The sequence below is a fragment of the Perissodus microlepis genome, chromosome 3, assembly GCF_051167445.1.
Source record: "Perissodus microlepis isolate ML-2025 ecotype Zambia chromosome 3, ASM5116744v1, whole genome shotgun sequence".
In the NCBI taxonomy this organism is placed as follows: Eukaryota; Metazoa; Chordata; class Actinopteri; order Cichliformes; family Cichlidae; genus Perissodus; species Perissodus microlepis.
The window spans coordinates 5,550,970-5,566,506 of NC_140463.1; the positions used below are offsets into that span (position 1 = coordinate 5,550,970).

General features: G+C 41.6%; 1 protein-coding gene across 1 annotated transcript in view; it reads left to right on the plus strand.

Moving 5' to 3' along the window:
• Positions 1-228: 228 nt before the first annotated feature.
• The window catches only part of LOC146389570 (uncharacterized), a 38,136-nt gene continuing 22,827 nt past the window's right edge, over positions 229-15,537 (plus strand). The window contains exon 1 of the mRNA XM_084910742.1: positions 229-539. Coding sequence (XP_084766868.1) covers positions 503-539 — 37 coding nt within the window. The 5' untranslated portion in view covers positions 229-502. The remainder of the gene's footprint in view (positions 540-15,537) is intronic.

Consider the following 15,537-nt stretch of genomic DNA (forward strand, 5'->3'; position numbering starts at 1 on the left):
ATCTTGTTACTGCCACATGAATCAGATTTTAACAGGATGTGTTCAGTTTAAATCTCTCACCAACATAAAGGCTGAAGCTTTGAATTATAATAATATAATATAATAATAAGTATAATAATCATTTTTTATAAAGCATATTTTAAATAGAAACGCTTTTATAATTTCACCATAACAAAGTTCACTTCCTGCATGAAGGTGATCCACAGCTCCATGAACTATTCACACAAACATCACTGAGCCTCAGACTTTCTTTAACAGGCCTGTCAGACCACAATGATCCAGCTGTTTGTGTTCATGTGCCACATTTATACGTTTCATTTCAAATCTACTTCACACACATTTTATTATCTGATATCTGCGACACACGGAGACTTCCTGTTAAACAGAAAGTAAACTTTGTGCGTGGGCGTGTTTGTGAGCTGCAGTGTCCAGCTGTGGGTTCGTTGGGTCAGCAGAGGATTTAACGGGACTTTGTGTCGGTTTGAGTTGTTTTTAAAGGAGGATGAAGACGCTGGTGGTGTTCCTGCTCCTCATGAACGGTAAGAAAGTCTCTGTTTAACCTGCAGCAGCTCCGCAGACAGTCCTCTGTGAGCAGAAGTGCTACACTCAGGCGCAGCTCGCGCCTCTGACGTCATGGAAATTCACACAGTGTTGGAAATACAGATTTAATGATGAGGCTTTAATAGTAAAAGTATGAGGGAAGGTTAGAAACAGACCAGACTAACAGACTGTGGACTTTGTAGTCACAGATTGGACACTTCCGGTATGGCAGAGCTAGCTAACCATGCTAAAGTAGCCTCGTGTCTGCGCTGTTTCCGGTCTGAGCCGAGCTCATTCAGCCCTCTGAGCTCCGCTTCTCCGCGCTAAAAACAGCACAGGTGTGTGTTTAGCGCTGTTTATGAAAATAATTTGTTACCTGGAATAGACCCTGTGCACAAGAAAATCGTAACTTCCTGTTTTTAGACCGGATGGAAGGTTGTACATTTCCGGTAGCTTTATTTTGCAGTCAATTGCTACTGCGAAGGTGGACTAAAAAATCATGTCCAAAATACGAAAACGGAAAGATTACGTTAGGTTACAAAGAGCAGACTGTGGGAACACTCATCATGGCTGTGTCATAAAAAATCTAATGGTCAATTTTGATGTTTGAAGTGCCGTAGATCGATTGTTTGTTTACATCACTCAACATAAGCATGGAGAAGACACATTGTCCACATTCAGAAGCACATCTCTGTATAGTGACAGTTCTTATGATTTAAACAGGCCAATGTCCAGAAAAAAAGGGTCCTCATTTTTGTTAGGACAATATTGGAAAATTCACAATACATCACTTAATAAGACATACTCTGTTGAACAAACTTAACTCCTTGTAGAGATCTGCTGTATTTGGGCTTGACCAACAGAATAGTCAAGTAAGTGACACTTCACCTAAAACAATGACTAAATGGAAAGATGATATGGCATTTATGGGAAATGGTTCTTAAACCCACGTCTAAGATGGCAGGATCCTTATTTGAGTGCGTGTCAGCAGCCAGAATTAAGGTATGGCACGGTGTCGCTCCCAGCTTCTTAAACTCTGATGGTTACAGCCAGACTAATTAGCCACTGTAGCCATAACTATCACGAATAACACAAACACTATAGACCCTGTGCACGAGAAAATGCTAACCTCCTGTTTTAAGACTGGATGTAGAGTACGTGAAGGTGGACTCAAAAATCATGTCCAAAATACAAAAACGGAAAGATCACGTTAGGTTACAAAGAGCAGAAGGTGGGAACACTCACCATTGCTGTGTCATAAAAAAATAAAATAAATAAAATGATCAGTTTTGACGTTTGAAGAGTGTAGATCAAACTGCATTACAAAATCAGAAGACACATCGTCCACATTCAGAAGCACATCTCTGTATAGTGAATAGTTCTTATGATTTAAACAGGCAAATGTTCAGCATTCAAACTACAGGTGAACAATAGTCAAAGCCAGATGTTTCCCCCGTTATGTCGATATCAGCTAGTCAAGAACACACCTACACAGCATGTCAACAAACCGTGAAAAAAAGCCACAGGATATAAAAACATACATGAGTGATTGCGGGTAAGGGTCTCTATATGTTAGTATTTACGAAGGGTATGTTGTGACTTACCTTCATAATTACAGTGGTCCCTCGCTATAACGCGGTTCACCTTTTGCAGCCTCGCTGTTTCGCAGATTCTTTCAGTGCAATTTTGCATGCTTTTTGTTCTGTTTTTTTTGTTTTTTTTAAAGTGCATTGTGTTCTGCGTCCCGATTGGCTGTAGATTGGGACGCAGAACACAATGTCGATCTCCTCCGTGCCGTGCCGTGCTCTCCTGTACAGTACAGAATCGCTACATCGATCACTAGCAGTGTGACTGCTGTACTGTATGTTTGTAAGTTTTCTCCCCAACAAACAACAATATCGACGAAACATTTTGCACCGTCAAAAGCACCTGCGGTAGCACCCAAAAGGCAGAGGAAGATCCTAACCATCGCACAAAAAGTCGGACTTCTGGACATGCTAAAGGAAGGTAGACGTTACCATATTTTTTTTAACCATACTGCGCACCGGATTATAAGGTGCATTAAGCTTAAATTAAGCAATTAATCTTAAAGTTAAATTCATTAGTTCTAAAATCTGTCATTATAATTTATAGAAAAACAAATATGCTGTAGGTTTATTTCTCAAATAAATGTTTGGGACTGAAAACAGGTTTTGATCTTTGGTTTCATTCTATAATGGACTTTTCTCTTTGTTTATGAAGGTTTGAACTTGAACAAGAGAGAAAAGTGTGAAGATGTTCATGCCTGTCTGAGAAAAGTGTATAAAGTGTGTAGTGACGGGTTTTACAGCCTTAAAACATCTAAAATAATTGTAAAAAATAAAGCTGGCTACTTCGCAGATTTCACCTATCGCTGGTTATTTTTAAAACATAACATCCGCGATAAACGAGGGAACTCTATACTGAGAAATTTCAATCCCTTCTCTCTTTTGCTCTGAGGTGCGAGGGAAAAATATCGACAAGTCCACCAACATCATCTACAGATATATTTGGCAAATGCCCAAGACATCTTGAGAAATGTAAATTGCTGCTTGATTCATTCATTTGGTTGACTTTTTAAAGACGCGAATATCACACCGGAAACAAAGCACTCCTACGGGAGTTTCCCCGCCGGAAGTAGCATATGCTAAGGTGCACTTAGTCTATTCAGTCTGTGCTGCTCAGAGATCAGAGTTCATGTTCAGTTACCACACTGACAGCAAGAGGAGGAAACGATTGGTTTAATTTAACAGAACAGTCTGAGCTGTGAATTAAAACAATAAAAATATATAAGTGAGTCTCACATCAAACACAGACCAGACCATTAAGTGTAATAAGAAGCAGGTGAAGGTTGAAAAACATGAGTGTGAGGGTTACTCACTTGGACAGGTAAACACATCAGGAGATGAGGAGAGTTGGCAAAGTACAGACATTCAGTACTTAAGTACAACTACAAATACTACTATTAGAAATACTCCAGTAAAGCTGAAGAACTGTTTCCACTTCTTTACTCAAGTAAAAGTCAAAAAGTAGAGGCTCTGAAATGTAATCAGAGTAAGAAAGTAAAAACAGCTCTTTGGAGGACGTTTGTGCAAAGCTAACTGAACCTCGTGCTTTATTAACATAATAATAACATAATGTTTGTAGATGGGAAACAAACTTTAGTTTATTTTTTTTACTCTAATCATACCCGGCTTGAATAAGTAGAAAACAAAAGAAAATAAAACTATATTTCTATTTCTTGTTGCTACATTGTAGAGGGTGACTTTGCCTCTAAACAGTAAAATGTGTACAGTCAGTGGTTAAAGTGGATTCAGCAGGTGGAGGAACTTTAAAACTGGTTGTAATGTCTCAGTGTGGGGAAAAGAATCAAACTTACAATAATTTCTATTCAGAGCTCCAGTAGATTTTCTTAGTGTGCAGGGTGTGATCAGCTGACCTGGTGCTCTTTGTAGATGTACAAAACTGAATTCAACCAGATGTGAGCAGATGTTTCATGAGTTGTCCTGGCTGATTTCATTCTCTACACTGACAGTACACCGTTTATTCTGTCTGTTTACTAGATGGTATAAAGTTGGTATGAAGGTGGAATTCAGTCAGTGAATCTCAGCATCATCAACTAAAATTCAAATGAATCTCTGCTACACTTGATGTAAGCTAACTTTGACTATGAATCCACAGCCACTGTGGATCAGTCACACACTGTTCTTTACTTTAAATCCATCACAGTACAGCAAACTAACCTGTTTATCCTGCACTTTTCAGTGAGTCACATTTAGTGTGAGCAGCCAAACATGATGGCAGACTGCCACAGATCACTTCTGAGGAAAGAGGAGGCGTTCAGCTTCCTCATAGTTTCACACCTGCATGAAGCAGCCTCACCCTGATCACTTCCTGTCCTGTGATTGGCTGAGCTTCAGGCCTTCTCTCAGTCAAACTGGAAACAGGGATTGAGACAGTGTGAGGGTTTGTGGAGTGCCACAGTGCTGTAATGAATACTGTAGTGGAAGAAGTTCTTTCACACTCTTCATCCTGGAGCTGCTTTATGTCCATGATCTGCATCGAAACTGGATGGATTGACTGCAAAGTTCTGTTTAGAAGGATCAGCTGGTCTTTTTTCTCGTAATTCTTACCTACATGGCACAGCTGATGTTTCTGTGTTACCCTGTTAAGATCCATCCTCAGTCAGAAATGTGTTCCACTGAGAACCTTCTGGTCCATGTTCTATCATGTTCTACAGCTGCAGTGTTTCTCCACTCACAGCTGGATATGCTGCAAAAAACAATGAGTCTTTGACTGCTTATCCTTTCCCAGCTACCACAGGGAGAGAGGCAGGGTACACCCTGTCTAGGTTACCAGCCTGACGCTGGACTAACACAGAGAGACAGACAACCGTTCACACTCAGACCTAAGGGCAATTTAGAATTCAGCAATTAACCTAAGGGAAAGATAAAATACAAGCATTAAAAAGATCATAGCCTTAAACAGATTTGTTTACTCAGTTTTCTTTTTTCACTTTTTGCTTTTCAGTTTAAATCCTGTTTTCTTTTACTGTGTGTGAGAGGGGCTGAGAGGCGGGGCTTCTCTGCTGAGTCTTGAATGTCATTTGCATATAATCTGCATCCCACTGACACTAACATCTGCAAGTGATAACAAGACAAAGCAAATTAAAACCCTCACATAAACTCCAAACATCAGTTAAGATGAGCAGCTAGTTTCATCAGTGGGATACAAGTATGATAAAGGTAACATAAAGAGAGAGGACACATCTCATTAGAGTCACTTTATTAAACTTTATTAATTATTTATAGGTATAAATCAGTTGGAGCACAGAGAGGAGGGGTCAGGATCTCCTGAGCTGTCACAGACTCAGTTTGACAGACTGATTATTTCTGCCATGGATGTTTATCATAAAGAGTGAGTGAGACCTCTCTGAACATTAATGACTATGAAACCATGGTAACAGCGATCATATCCATTAATTACTGTGTGGTTAAACTTCCTGTCAGATACACGCTGTTGTCTCTGCCTCTGGTCTGTTTAAAGGACCAGTTCATCTAGATTAACCACAGCTGACTGTATCCTGAACACTGACAGGCTCCCGATTGCCCACAGAGACGGTTTTATGTGTGTCCTTGTTTTACTGCTTAATTTTACACTGACCATAACAGAGTGGAGCAACAAACTAATGTAAAAGTTTTCAGTTCAGCTCTAATAACAAATACGAAGAGAGGATCTCATTGTGAACTGAGGGCAGGGTGTAGCTGAAGGTTATTATCTTCACAGTAGTGATGGGAGTTTTGGCTCTTTTTAGAGAACCGGCTCTTTCGGCTCCCATACAGGTTGTTTTGTTGCTTTAATCAATTTATTATTAACAACAATATAAAATTATGCATAAAATGAATTACTAATGTTAAAAAAACGTGTTTTTTATTTATATAATAAATGAAAAATTATATAATATGCTTTTATTTATTCACTCTACATAAAATGTTAAAAAATTATAAAATACATAAAACAACTATTTACAATTCAATTTCTGCAAAAACTGTCTAACAGAGCTCTAAGTTGGTTTAGGTGGTTGTGGTGGTGGTATACTACATGATGCTGTAGACACTGCATATAACGACATTACGTTATATTGAGTAGCAGCTGCCCACGTTAAGCTGTGGCTATCACCAGGCAAAGTAGGCGCGTTTCCTGAATCAGCAGGTGTTAAACAACTGACAGGTTAACAGGATGCATGCAGGTAAACTGAGGGTCTGTGGAGCTGATCGCTGGGGTTGTGAGGAAAATGTTGGCTCGTTATTTATAGAAACACAGAGACACAATACCACGCGGAATTTTAATTAAAATAATTACATTGTTGTATGAAGATAATATTGATGCGTGCATGCAAAGGTAGGAGCTGGGGTAAACAAATCTAAACATTATGTTACAATGTAACATATCAAAAATATCACACTATTATATTGAGCATGAGGCTTTATCTTATAATTTAAATAATAATATAATTTTTAAAAAATAAGAATTGACATCTTTGCATCAAGAACACAGCTTATTTTATAAAAACATTTTTTGTTAAATGTATTATTTACAGTTCATTGTTTTTAGTTTACTGTAGGATGGGGCTGGCAAACTCAGAAACTGCATTTTCCCCGACCTGCTGAGTCAGGCAATCTAAGACAAAAAACTGAAAAAAAGAGAGGCTCAATTAGAGTTTTAAATTGGAATAACAGCTTGTCAGAAGTCTTTAGCAGTTAGAAAGCCTACAAACTACTAGGCTGATAAACACAAAAGTCACAAGGCAGAAATCAGCAAACTGCTGCTTCATTTTGTTCCCCTGTGCACGATATTCCATGATCTGGTTGGATGCAGGACCAAACATGTAGCCTGGAATTACAGGCAGTGTCCTAAGCATTGTAGAGCTGCAAAATCCCAAAAGCGCTGTTGAAACTCACCCAGAGAAGAGATGCCTGCTGCATACCTCCTCATTTGCGCACTGACATTGGTCTGTGGAAAACTGGTGATTATTTCCTGTAGAATAGAATAGAATGCCTTTATTGTCACTATACAGTTGTACAATGAGATACAGAGCATCTCCTACTCAGTGTAAACATGCTGGGGGGGGTACAGTTCTGCAGCGCTATGTACATATGGACAGTATTAACATAGGGAAAAACATATATATATATATAAAATGTACAATATACAAGCCGTAAGTAATATGTAATAAATAGTGTTATGTATATACAGTTGAGTTATTGCACATGGAATTGGTATAAATAGAGTTATGTATATACAGTTGAGTTATTGCACATAGAATTGGTATAAATAGTGTTATGTATATACAGTTGAGTTGTTGCACATAGAATTGGTATAAATAGTGTTATGTATATACAGTTGAGTTGTTGCACATAGAATTGGTATTGCACAGTGGTGGTCCATAGAGGAAGTGGGAAGTGGGGGGGCTGTGTTATCTGTGCATGTGTGAGTTCAGGGTGGTTATCGCTTTGGGGAAGAAACTGTTTTTTAGTCTGTGGGTTTTTGTGTTGATGCACCTGTAGCGCTTCCCTGAGGGAAGCAGGCTGAACATGTTGAAGCCAGGGTGGGAGCTGTCCTTGATAATGTTTGCTGCTCTGGTGAGGCAGCGGGAGGAATAAATGTCCATCAGGGAGGGGAGAGGGCAGCCGATGATCTTTTGTGCTGTCTTGACCACACTCTGAAGCCTCACTCTATCTGCTTTGGTGCAGCTGCCGTACCATACCGTGATGCAATGGGAAATGTGTGGTATTGGTCTGCGTTTGTGACAGGTATCTTTGGAAAAGTAGCAGTTTAGTCCCAAAGGCTTTGATGGGTGAATACAGTTGGCTTACCACTGCATTTTGCCCCTGAATGCTTGTGTTCAGCGGGTTCAGATGTTGTGTTATGTCCACTAAAAATCCCAAATCAGCCAGCCAAACATGATCGGATAGTTCTGGCATCGGTTGTCCCTTTTTTGCCAAGAATTGTCCGATTTCCTCCCTAAGAGAGTAGAAGTGCTGCAGTTCAGACCCCCCGACTGAGCCATCTCACATCCTTATGATACACATCTCCATATTCAGCCTGGATGTTGAGTAGAAACTGTTTAAACTGGCAGTGGCACAGGGCTTTGGAGCGAATATAATTAATAATCACCAGTTTCATAACATGGTCATATTTTAAATGTTTAGCACAGAGTACATGTTGGTGAATAATACAGTGGAGTTTTATAGCTTTACCTCCTTCTTTGCTGACTTTGTTACAGACTAGGGTTGTTAATCCATTTCTCTCCCCAGCCATGGCAGGTGTGCCATCCGTAATAATACCAGCGACTTTATTCCACGGTAGTTTCATGTCATCTATAGCGGAACAAACAGTAGCAAATAAATCCTCTTGTTTGGTTCTTAAGGCTCTGGGGGTCAAGTATCTCTTCACTCACGTTCATTTCATTGTCCACTCCTCTCAAAAAATTTATATTATTGAGCAATGTCTGTGAAGGTTCTCAGTCACCCAGGTCATCGTAGTCTAAGGAGCTTGGAAAGAAAAATGAAGACGTTTCACCTCTCATCCGAGAAGCTTCTTCAGTTCTAAGGTCAAATGGTGGAGAGTCCCAGATTTAAACCCAGTGGGAGTTTCCCCCCAAAGAGGGACAAAGGACCCCCTGATGATCCTCTAACTAATCACATGAGCCAAGGTGTGAAAGCGGGTGTGGGTCACAATCAGCCAGGGTTTTGGGTGAGCTCATTGTGAAACCTAGCCCCACCCTATCATGTGATTTCCTGAGGTCAGATGGCCCAGGATGTGAGTGGGCGTTAAGGCGTCTGGGAAGGCCCACTCACATCCTGGGCCATCTGACCTCAGGAAATCATGAGGTGGGAAACTATTTTGTGCAACTTTTTTGTATTTACAGTTTTGAGTGATAAGCCTCTTAAATTTCTCTAACTAGAAATATATGTTAAAAAAACAAAAACGATTTTCAATTTTTTTGTAGTTTATTGCACTTTTTTGCAATTTATGTAATTACTATGCACTTAATGCATACATATTATTAAAATTTGGGCTATAAGGGTTGTATTGATGTATAGCAATTTGAAATGCTCCCAAAAATGGCACTACAGCATGTAAAAATATAATATAAGCTCTGGCGGACTTGGTTCTATGGTAGGTCTTAAAGGGTTAATATTTCTTGAAAATAGCCACAGTCTCTTGGCAGATTAGGCCGACAGTTGTTTTGTATTTCAGTGAAAAAGTACAACAATTTCCACATATCCTGGAAGTGACAGCCCTCGCTGCCAGCTTTCCTTTTTTTAGTTACACTTGCCATTTTAGAAATGGGCTTAAAAAGGATAAGCACAAGGGTCACGCCTAGATAGTGTGGCTATAAGTCTACTGCCAACTTCAGGTGAAATATAAAATAGCGTTATTGTAAGTCTGTATTTTATACTGTGATCAACAGTGCTGACAGGCCACGTATTATTGATTTTATGACAGAGGCTGCGGGCCAGTGGAAATTTGCATACGGACCGCATTTGACCTGCGGGCCGGACTTTGGATGTGCCTGTTCTAGCAGGTGCACCGAGGGCCCTCGCACCTCACTTTTAGTGTATATGTGCGTGATAGAATTTAGAAAAAACATGATGTCTGGTGCTTTTGTGTTTGTTGGTTTGTTTTTATTTCGCGAGCTGGTTATTAGATGCTGCTCTAGCCAGCCAGAGAATCATGTGTAGCCCCGCCCCTCTCCTCCCTGTGCGGCAAGCACAGAGAGGAATTTCTCTATGGGGATTAGTAAAGTATACATTTTCTCATTACCCAAAGCTACATCCACTTCTATCGGGCCTAGGCTACTCACCTCTCTCTATCTACCCACACTTTCAAACGTACACACTTGTAGGCCTACAGGAATATCAGCCAATCAGAAAGGTCCCGCCCCTAACTATGTCTGATTGGTTTAGATCAGGATATGGGCATAATGTGTGTCTGTTGTTGACCACATGGAGACTTTCAGAGTTGCGGAGACTTTTTTTTTTTTTATCGAACGGCTAGTTGCACCGGTGTGACCTAAGATTTTTTTTTTAGTCGCACCACTGAGAAGTTAGGTCGCATGTGTGACCAAATTGGGGCCCTGCAGTGTCCTGGAACAAGTTGGGGAAGTGGTTTACAGGGTGCAGTTGACTCCTAGAGGGAGGAAGTTGTCCTGCACAGAGACTGAACGGCCCCTTATAGAGGACATTCTCTTGTTCCTTTCATGAGGGATGTGTGCAAGCCCCCATACCCCCTGCACAGATCAACTCAGCAGGAATGGTCTTCCCCTCCTTCAAGTTCTTCCCTTGAAATCCCTATAGCTATTTCTTTCACCTACGGACTCAGAAGACCAAGGAGGCGATGCAGACTGCCTCTGAGACTGTGTTGTTCCCTCGAGGATGAGGAACTTATTGTTGGGGGGGCAGTGTAATGATCTATAAGGAGATTCTGTTATGATACGTTCACCGTTTCTGTTGCACTGTTACCGTTTCTTTAAGAGACATGTTTTGGCTGTACTGCATGAAAAATATTGAGTGGTCAGTGGGGGTGGAGTTAGTTTATGGGGCTGCAGAGTGAGTTCTTCAGGAAGACTCTTCCTGAGAGTAACCCTCTCAAGGCAGGCGTTGCAGATTTGCAACAGTTAAAAACTAACAACCTGATTACCCCACATACATATTTTATGAGTTTTTTTTACTCAGAAGTACCACTGGAGGACTTGGTTGTGCAATAGCAACTAAAACTTAATTTGAGCCTGAGAGGGTTAACTATAACCTCAATAAACGGTAGGTAGAGCAAAGTGCCTGTTGCTTGAGAGTCTATGCCAGGGGTGGGGCACGTCCACCCCCCCGGATACGATTACGGCCCATGAGACTATTTCAGTCGGACTGCAAATTTATGTTTATATACGTACTTATAGCATGTAGGGATGTAAGAAAATAGCGATACATCGAAATATCGTGATATTTCGTGTAATGATACTGAATGGATATTCAAAATCAGTGTTATCGATTTTTTTAATTGAAAAATTACATGCATTTACTGTGTATTTCTTTTGTATGTTGCAATTCAAACTCTAGCCACTTGTTTGCAGTTTTTACCGCCTTTACATTGACGGAAAAACAAGGTCTCGCGATAACTGTAGAAGCGTCTAGTTTGCCAAAACCAACGAAGTAAAACAGTGGATGTGTGGCCAGTTGTGCTAGCTAACTGATGACTGAAGAGGAGAGGATACAGCCGGCCCCAACAGCTTTCAAAGCTGATATGTGGACTTATTTTGGAATTAGGATAAAAGAAGGTAGTAAAGACTATGAGCAAGAGCAACGCACCCGTAAAATCTGCACCGCCAGAGTCAAATATTCAGGTAATACAACAAATTTACGAACACACGTGTCTAGACACCATAACGACGAAGTGTCAAATGCTAATTTTAAAACGAAACGAGGTGATCCCATTCAACGGACAATTGAAGAAGTTAACTTTTTGAAACTACCAGCAACTTCAACTTGTGCATCAAAAATAACGTAGTCAGTACTTGTTTTTATTTGCAAAGACATGTGCCCTCTGAGTGTTGTGGAGAATAAAGGATTTCGTAATATGATTAAAACTTTGGATTCCCGTTGTTACGGATTCAAATATTGGGGATGGATACAAGAGGAAAAGTCACAATAACAACACTGGTCCGGCCGGGTTGAGTCAAACGATGATTTTAATGATCACACGCGTGGGAGATGGACACCGTACGCAGACAGCATCAGATCTCACCCCAAAAATCACATCACAATAGTTTTATGAAATCAGGGTATTAGAACGCCCCCTCATGCGTACGACAGGTGCAATACAATCAATGTTGACAGTTTTATTTAACACAGCAAAAGAACATTTTCTCCTTCCCGAGGACAGGCACTGACTCCCGCCTATCTCCTGGAGCCAACTGTCCCCTGCGGAGACACAACATTGCAGCTACAAGGATTTCCAGATTGGTTAAGGTGATCAGTGTGTAATGCTCTAAATCAAGTATGTAATATTAAATGAATATTGTTTAATCAATTGCCACTACTAAAACATAACAAAAGATATAACTAAACACAGAATCACAAAGAATAACTTGATATCAGTGTTGTGTAAGCGCGTGCGGCCTTCTATGCTCAAAGCCTTTCCCTTCCATAGATCAGCCAGACATTCGCGCTGACTGTAGCTTTTAACCCTTATTAATTTGAGCACAACTCTATAATGAGCAACAAACAGCAATATGTATGAGATGATCATGGTAACACCTGCAATGAAAGAGCATATGATTATTCTGGCACTCGTAAATGGAAAATCAACCTAAGGTTATAACCATCACTGTAATACAAATGTCAATGTAATGTCAAAAGCTTTAATCAAAGGTTAATTCAAGGCTGCTTATATGATTCTTATATGATTATGATTATATGATTCTGAGGTTTCAATAATGCCGATGATAAAATAACAAAATAATAAAAGAAAAGAAAAAAAAACACCCCTTTTATCCCACACCGTTACACCGTTCCTTCCCGAAAACACATCACGGACATCGCTTTGCCAAAGTTGTACCAAGAAGTCAAAGCGACAGTGCTGGACTCTCTCAGCTCGTCGGAGACAGTTGCATTGACATGCGATGCTTAGACTTCGAGAGCCACTGAATCGTACGTAACTGTTACAGCACGTCACATAATGGACCAGTGGAAACTTCAGTCTCATGTACTACAAACACGAGCCATGCATGACAGTAACACAGGTGAAAACATTGCAGCGTTACTAACTGACACTGTGATTGAATAGGGATTGAACGCAAAGGACCTTGTTGTTGTTACCGATAATGCACCAAACATGGCTGTCGCTGCTAGACTTGCAGGCATGATGCACATACAATGTTTTGCACACAGTCTGAATCATGCCTCACAGAAAGCACTGAAAATACAATCCGTGGTGCGACTTCTCGGGAGGATCTGATGTGTAACAGCCTTTTTCAGGCGCAGCACCACAGCCAGCAACCAGTTGAAGCAGAAACAGTGCCTCCTTCAGCTACCAGCTCACAGATTGATCATGGACATAATTATAAGACGGAACAGCTCCTATGATATGATAGAATGATTTTTAGAACAGCAACCAGCCATCTGTGCAGCTCTGCTTTCTGCAGAAGTTAGGAAGAGTGAAAAAGAAATTTTCACATTAAGTGAGTCTGACATCACATGTGCAGAAGAAGTTGTCAGGGCACTCAAGCCTATGAAGGACGCCACCCTGGTGATGTCAGAGGAGAGCATGCCAACCCTGTCCATGATTGCTCCTCTTCATGCCAAGCTTGTGATGGGTGCACAAGAAAGTGTTGATGATACACCGACAGTAAGGGAAATTAAGACTGCCATAGCAGAAGATCTGTGAAAGAGATATGTAACTGAGAGGGAGACACTATGCATAAGATAACATAAGATAAGATAACCTTTATTAGTCCCACGTGTGGGAAATTTGATTTGTTACAGCAGTGGACAGTGCAAAGGTACATAGAAAAACACTGGAATAAGATATCAATAAGATACTGTACACAATAGAATAGAATAAAATAAAATACTATATACAATCGAATAAAATAGAATACAAATGCTATATACAATATGAGTATAATATAACGATGCCAGAAAGAGTATTGCATTTAGTGTTATTGCTTTTGAACATGTATGGATGTGTGTGTTTGATCAGTTGAAGTCTTTGTTGTGGAGTCTGACAGCAGTGGGGAGGAAAGACCTGCGAAATCTCTCCGTCCCACACCGTGGGTGCCGCAGCCACTGAAGGAGCTGCTCAGTGCTGTCAGAGTCTCCTGCATGGGGTGGGAGATGTTGTCCAACAGGGATGACAGCTTAGCCACCATTCTCCTGTCACTCACCACCTCCACTGGGTCCAGAGGGCATCCTAGAACAGAGCTGGCCCTTCGGATCAGCCTGTTCAGTCTCTTTCTGTCCCCAGCAGAGATGCTGCCGCCCCAGCAGACCACACCGTTAAAGATAGCTGAGACCACCACAGAGTCATAGAAGGTCTTCAGGAGTGGGCCCTTTACTCCAAAAGACCTCAGTCTGCGCAGCAGGTACAGCCTGCTCTGCCCTTTCCTGTAGAGGGCTTCTGAGTTATGAGTCCAGTCCAGTTTATTGTTTAGATGAACACCAAGGTACCTGTAGCTGTCCACAGTCTCAATGTCCATACCTTGGATGTTCACTGGTTGCAGTGGAGGACGTTTGTGCCTGCGGAAGTCTACCACCAGCTCCTTGGTTTTACTGGCATTGATCTGGAGGTGGTTCTGCTGGCACCAGTCCACAAAGCGTTGTGTCAGTTCTCTGTACTCCTTGTCGTCCCCATCAGTGATGAGGCCGACTATTGCAGAGTCGTCAGAGAACTTCTGCAGGAAGCACTGGGTGGAGTTGTGGAAGAAGTCTGCAGTGTAGATGGTGAAGTGGAACGGAGCCAGAACCGTTCCCTGTGGGGCCCCCGTACTGCAGACGACCCTGTCCGACACACAGCCCTGACTGAGTTCTCACATACTGTGGTCGGTCAGTGAGGTAGTCCAAAATCCAGGTAGTGAGGTGATGGTCCACTCCAGAGTTCTCCAGCTTGTCCTTCAGGGCCGTGGGAAGAATGGTGTTGAAGGCACTGGAGAAATCAAAGAACATGATTCTCACAGTGGTGAGCACTGGTACAACACAGGAGGTTTTCCAGAGCTGTGGGACTCTCCCCAGCCTCAGGCTCAGGTTGAAGAGGTGCTCCATCACCCTACACAGTTGGTCTGTGCAGGACCTGACGACCCTTGAGCTGATGCCATCTGGACCTGCAACTTTCCTGGCTTTAATCCTCCTCAGTTCCCTCCTAACCTGGGTGGTTGAGAGAGACAGGCTGGAGCCTTGTGTTGAGTGTGTATTGGATGCTGTCGTTGGGGGTGGGGAGGAGTGAGCAGGGTGAGTAGAGGAGGTGTGAAGTGTCTGAGGTGTCAAAAGTGGAACAGCAGCAGTAGGGGTGGGTGAGTCTGGAGCTGATGTCGGAGACTGCCTCATGGATGAATCAAACCTATTAAAGAAATGATTCAGTTCATTTGCCCACCTCACATCCCTCCCAGGCAGAGAGTTCTTTGTGGCCCAAGATGGTTCTAAGGCCTCTCCAGACTTCCTTGTTTTGTTGAAGCTGGTTCTCCATCTTCTGCCTGTAGCTGTCCTTCCCATTCCTTATCAGTCCCCTCAGCTCTCTCTGCACCCTTTTCAGCTCCTCCTTGTCTCTAGATTTGAAGGCCCTCCTCTTCTGCTTGAGGACAGCTTTAATTTCTGGGGTAATCCAAGGTTTGTTGTTGGAGAAACACTGCACAGTCCTGGAGGGTGCGGTGTTATCCACACAGAAGTTAATATAGTCCATATTGCATGTCACCAGGCTGTCAGTGTC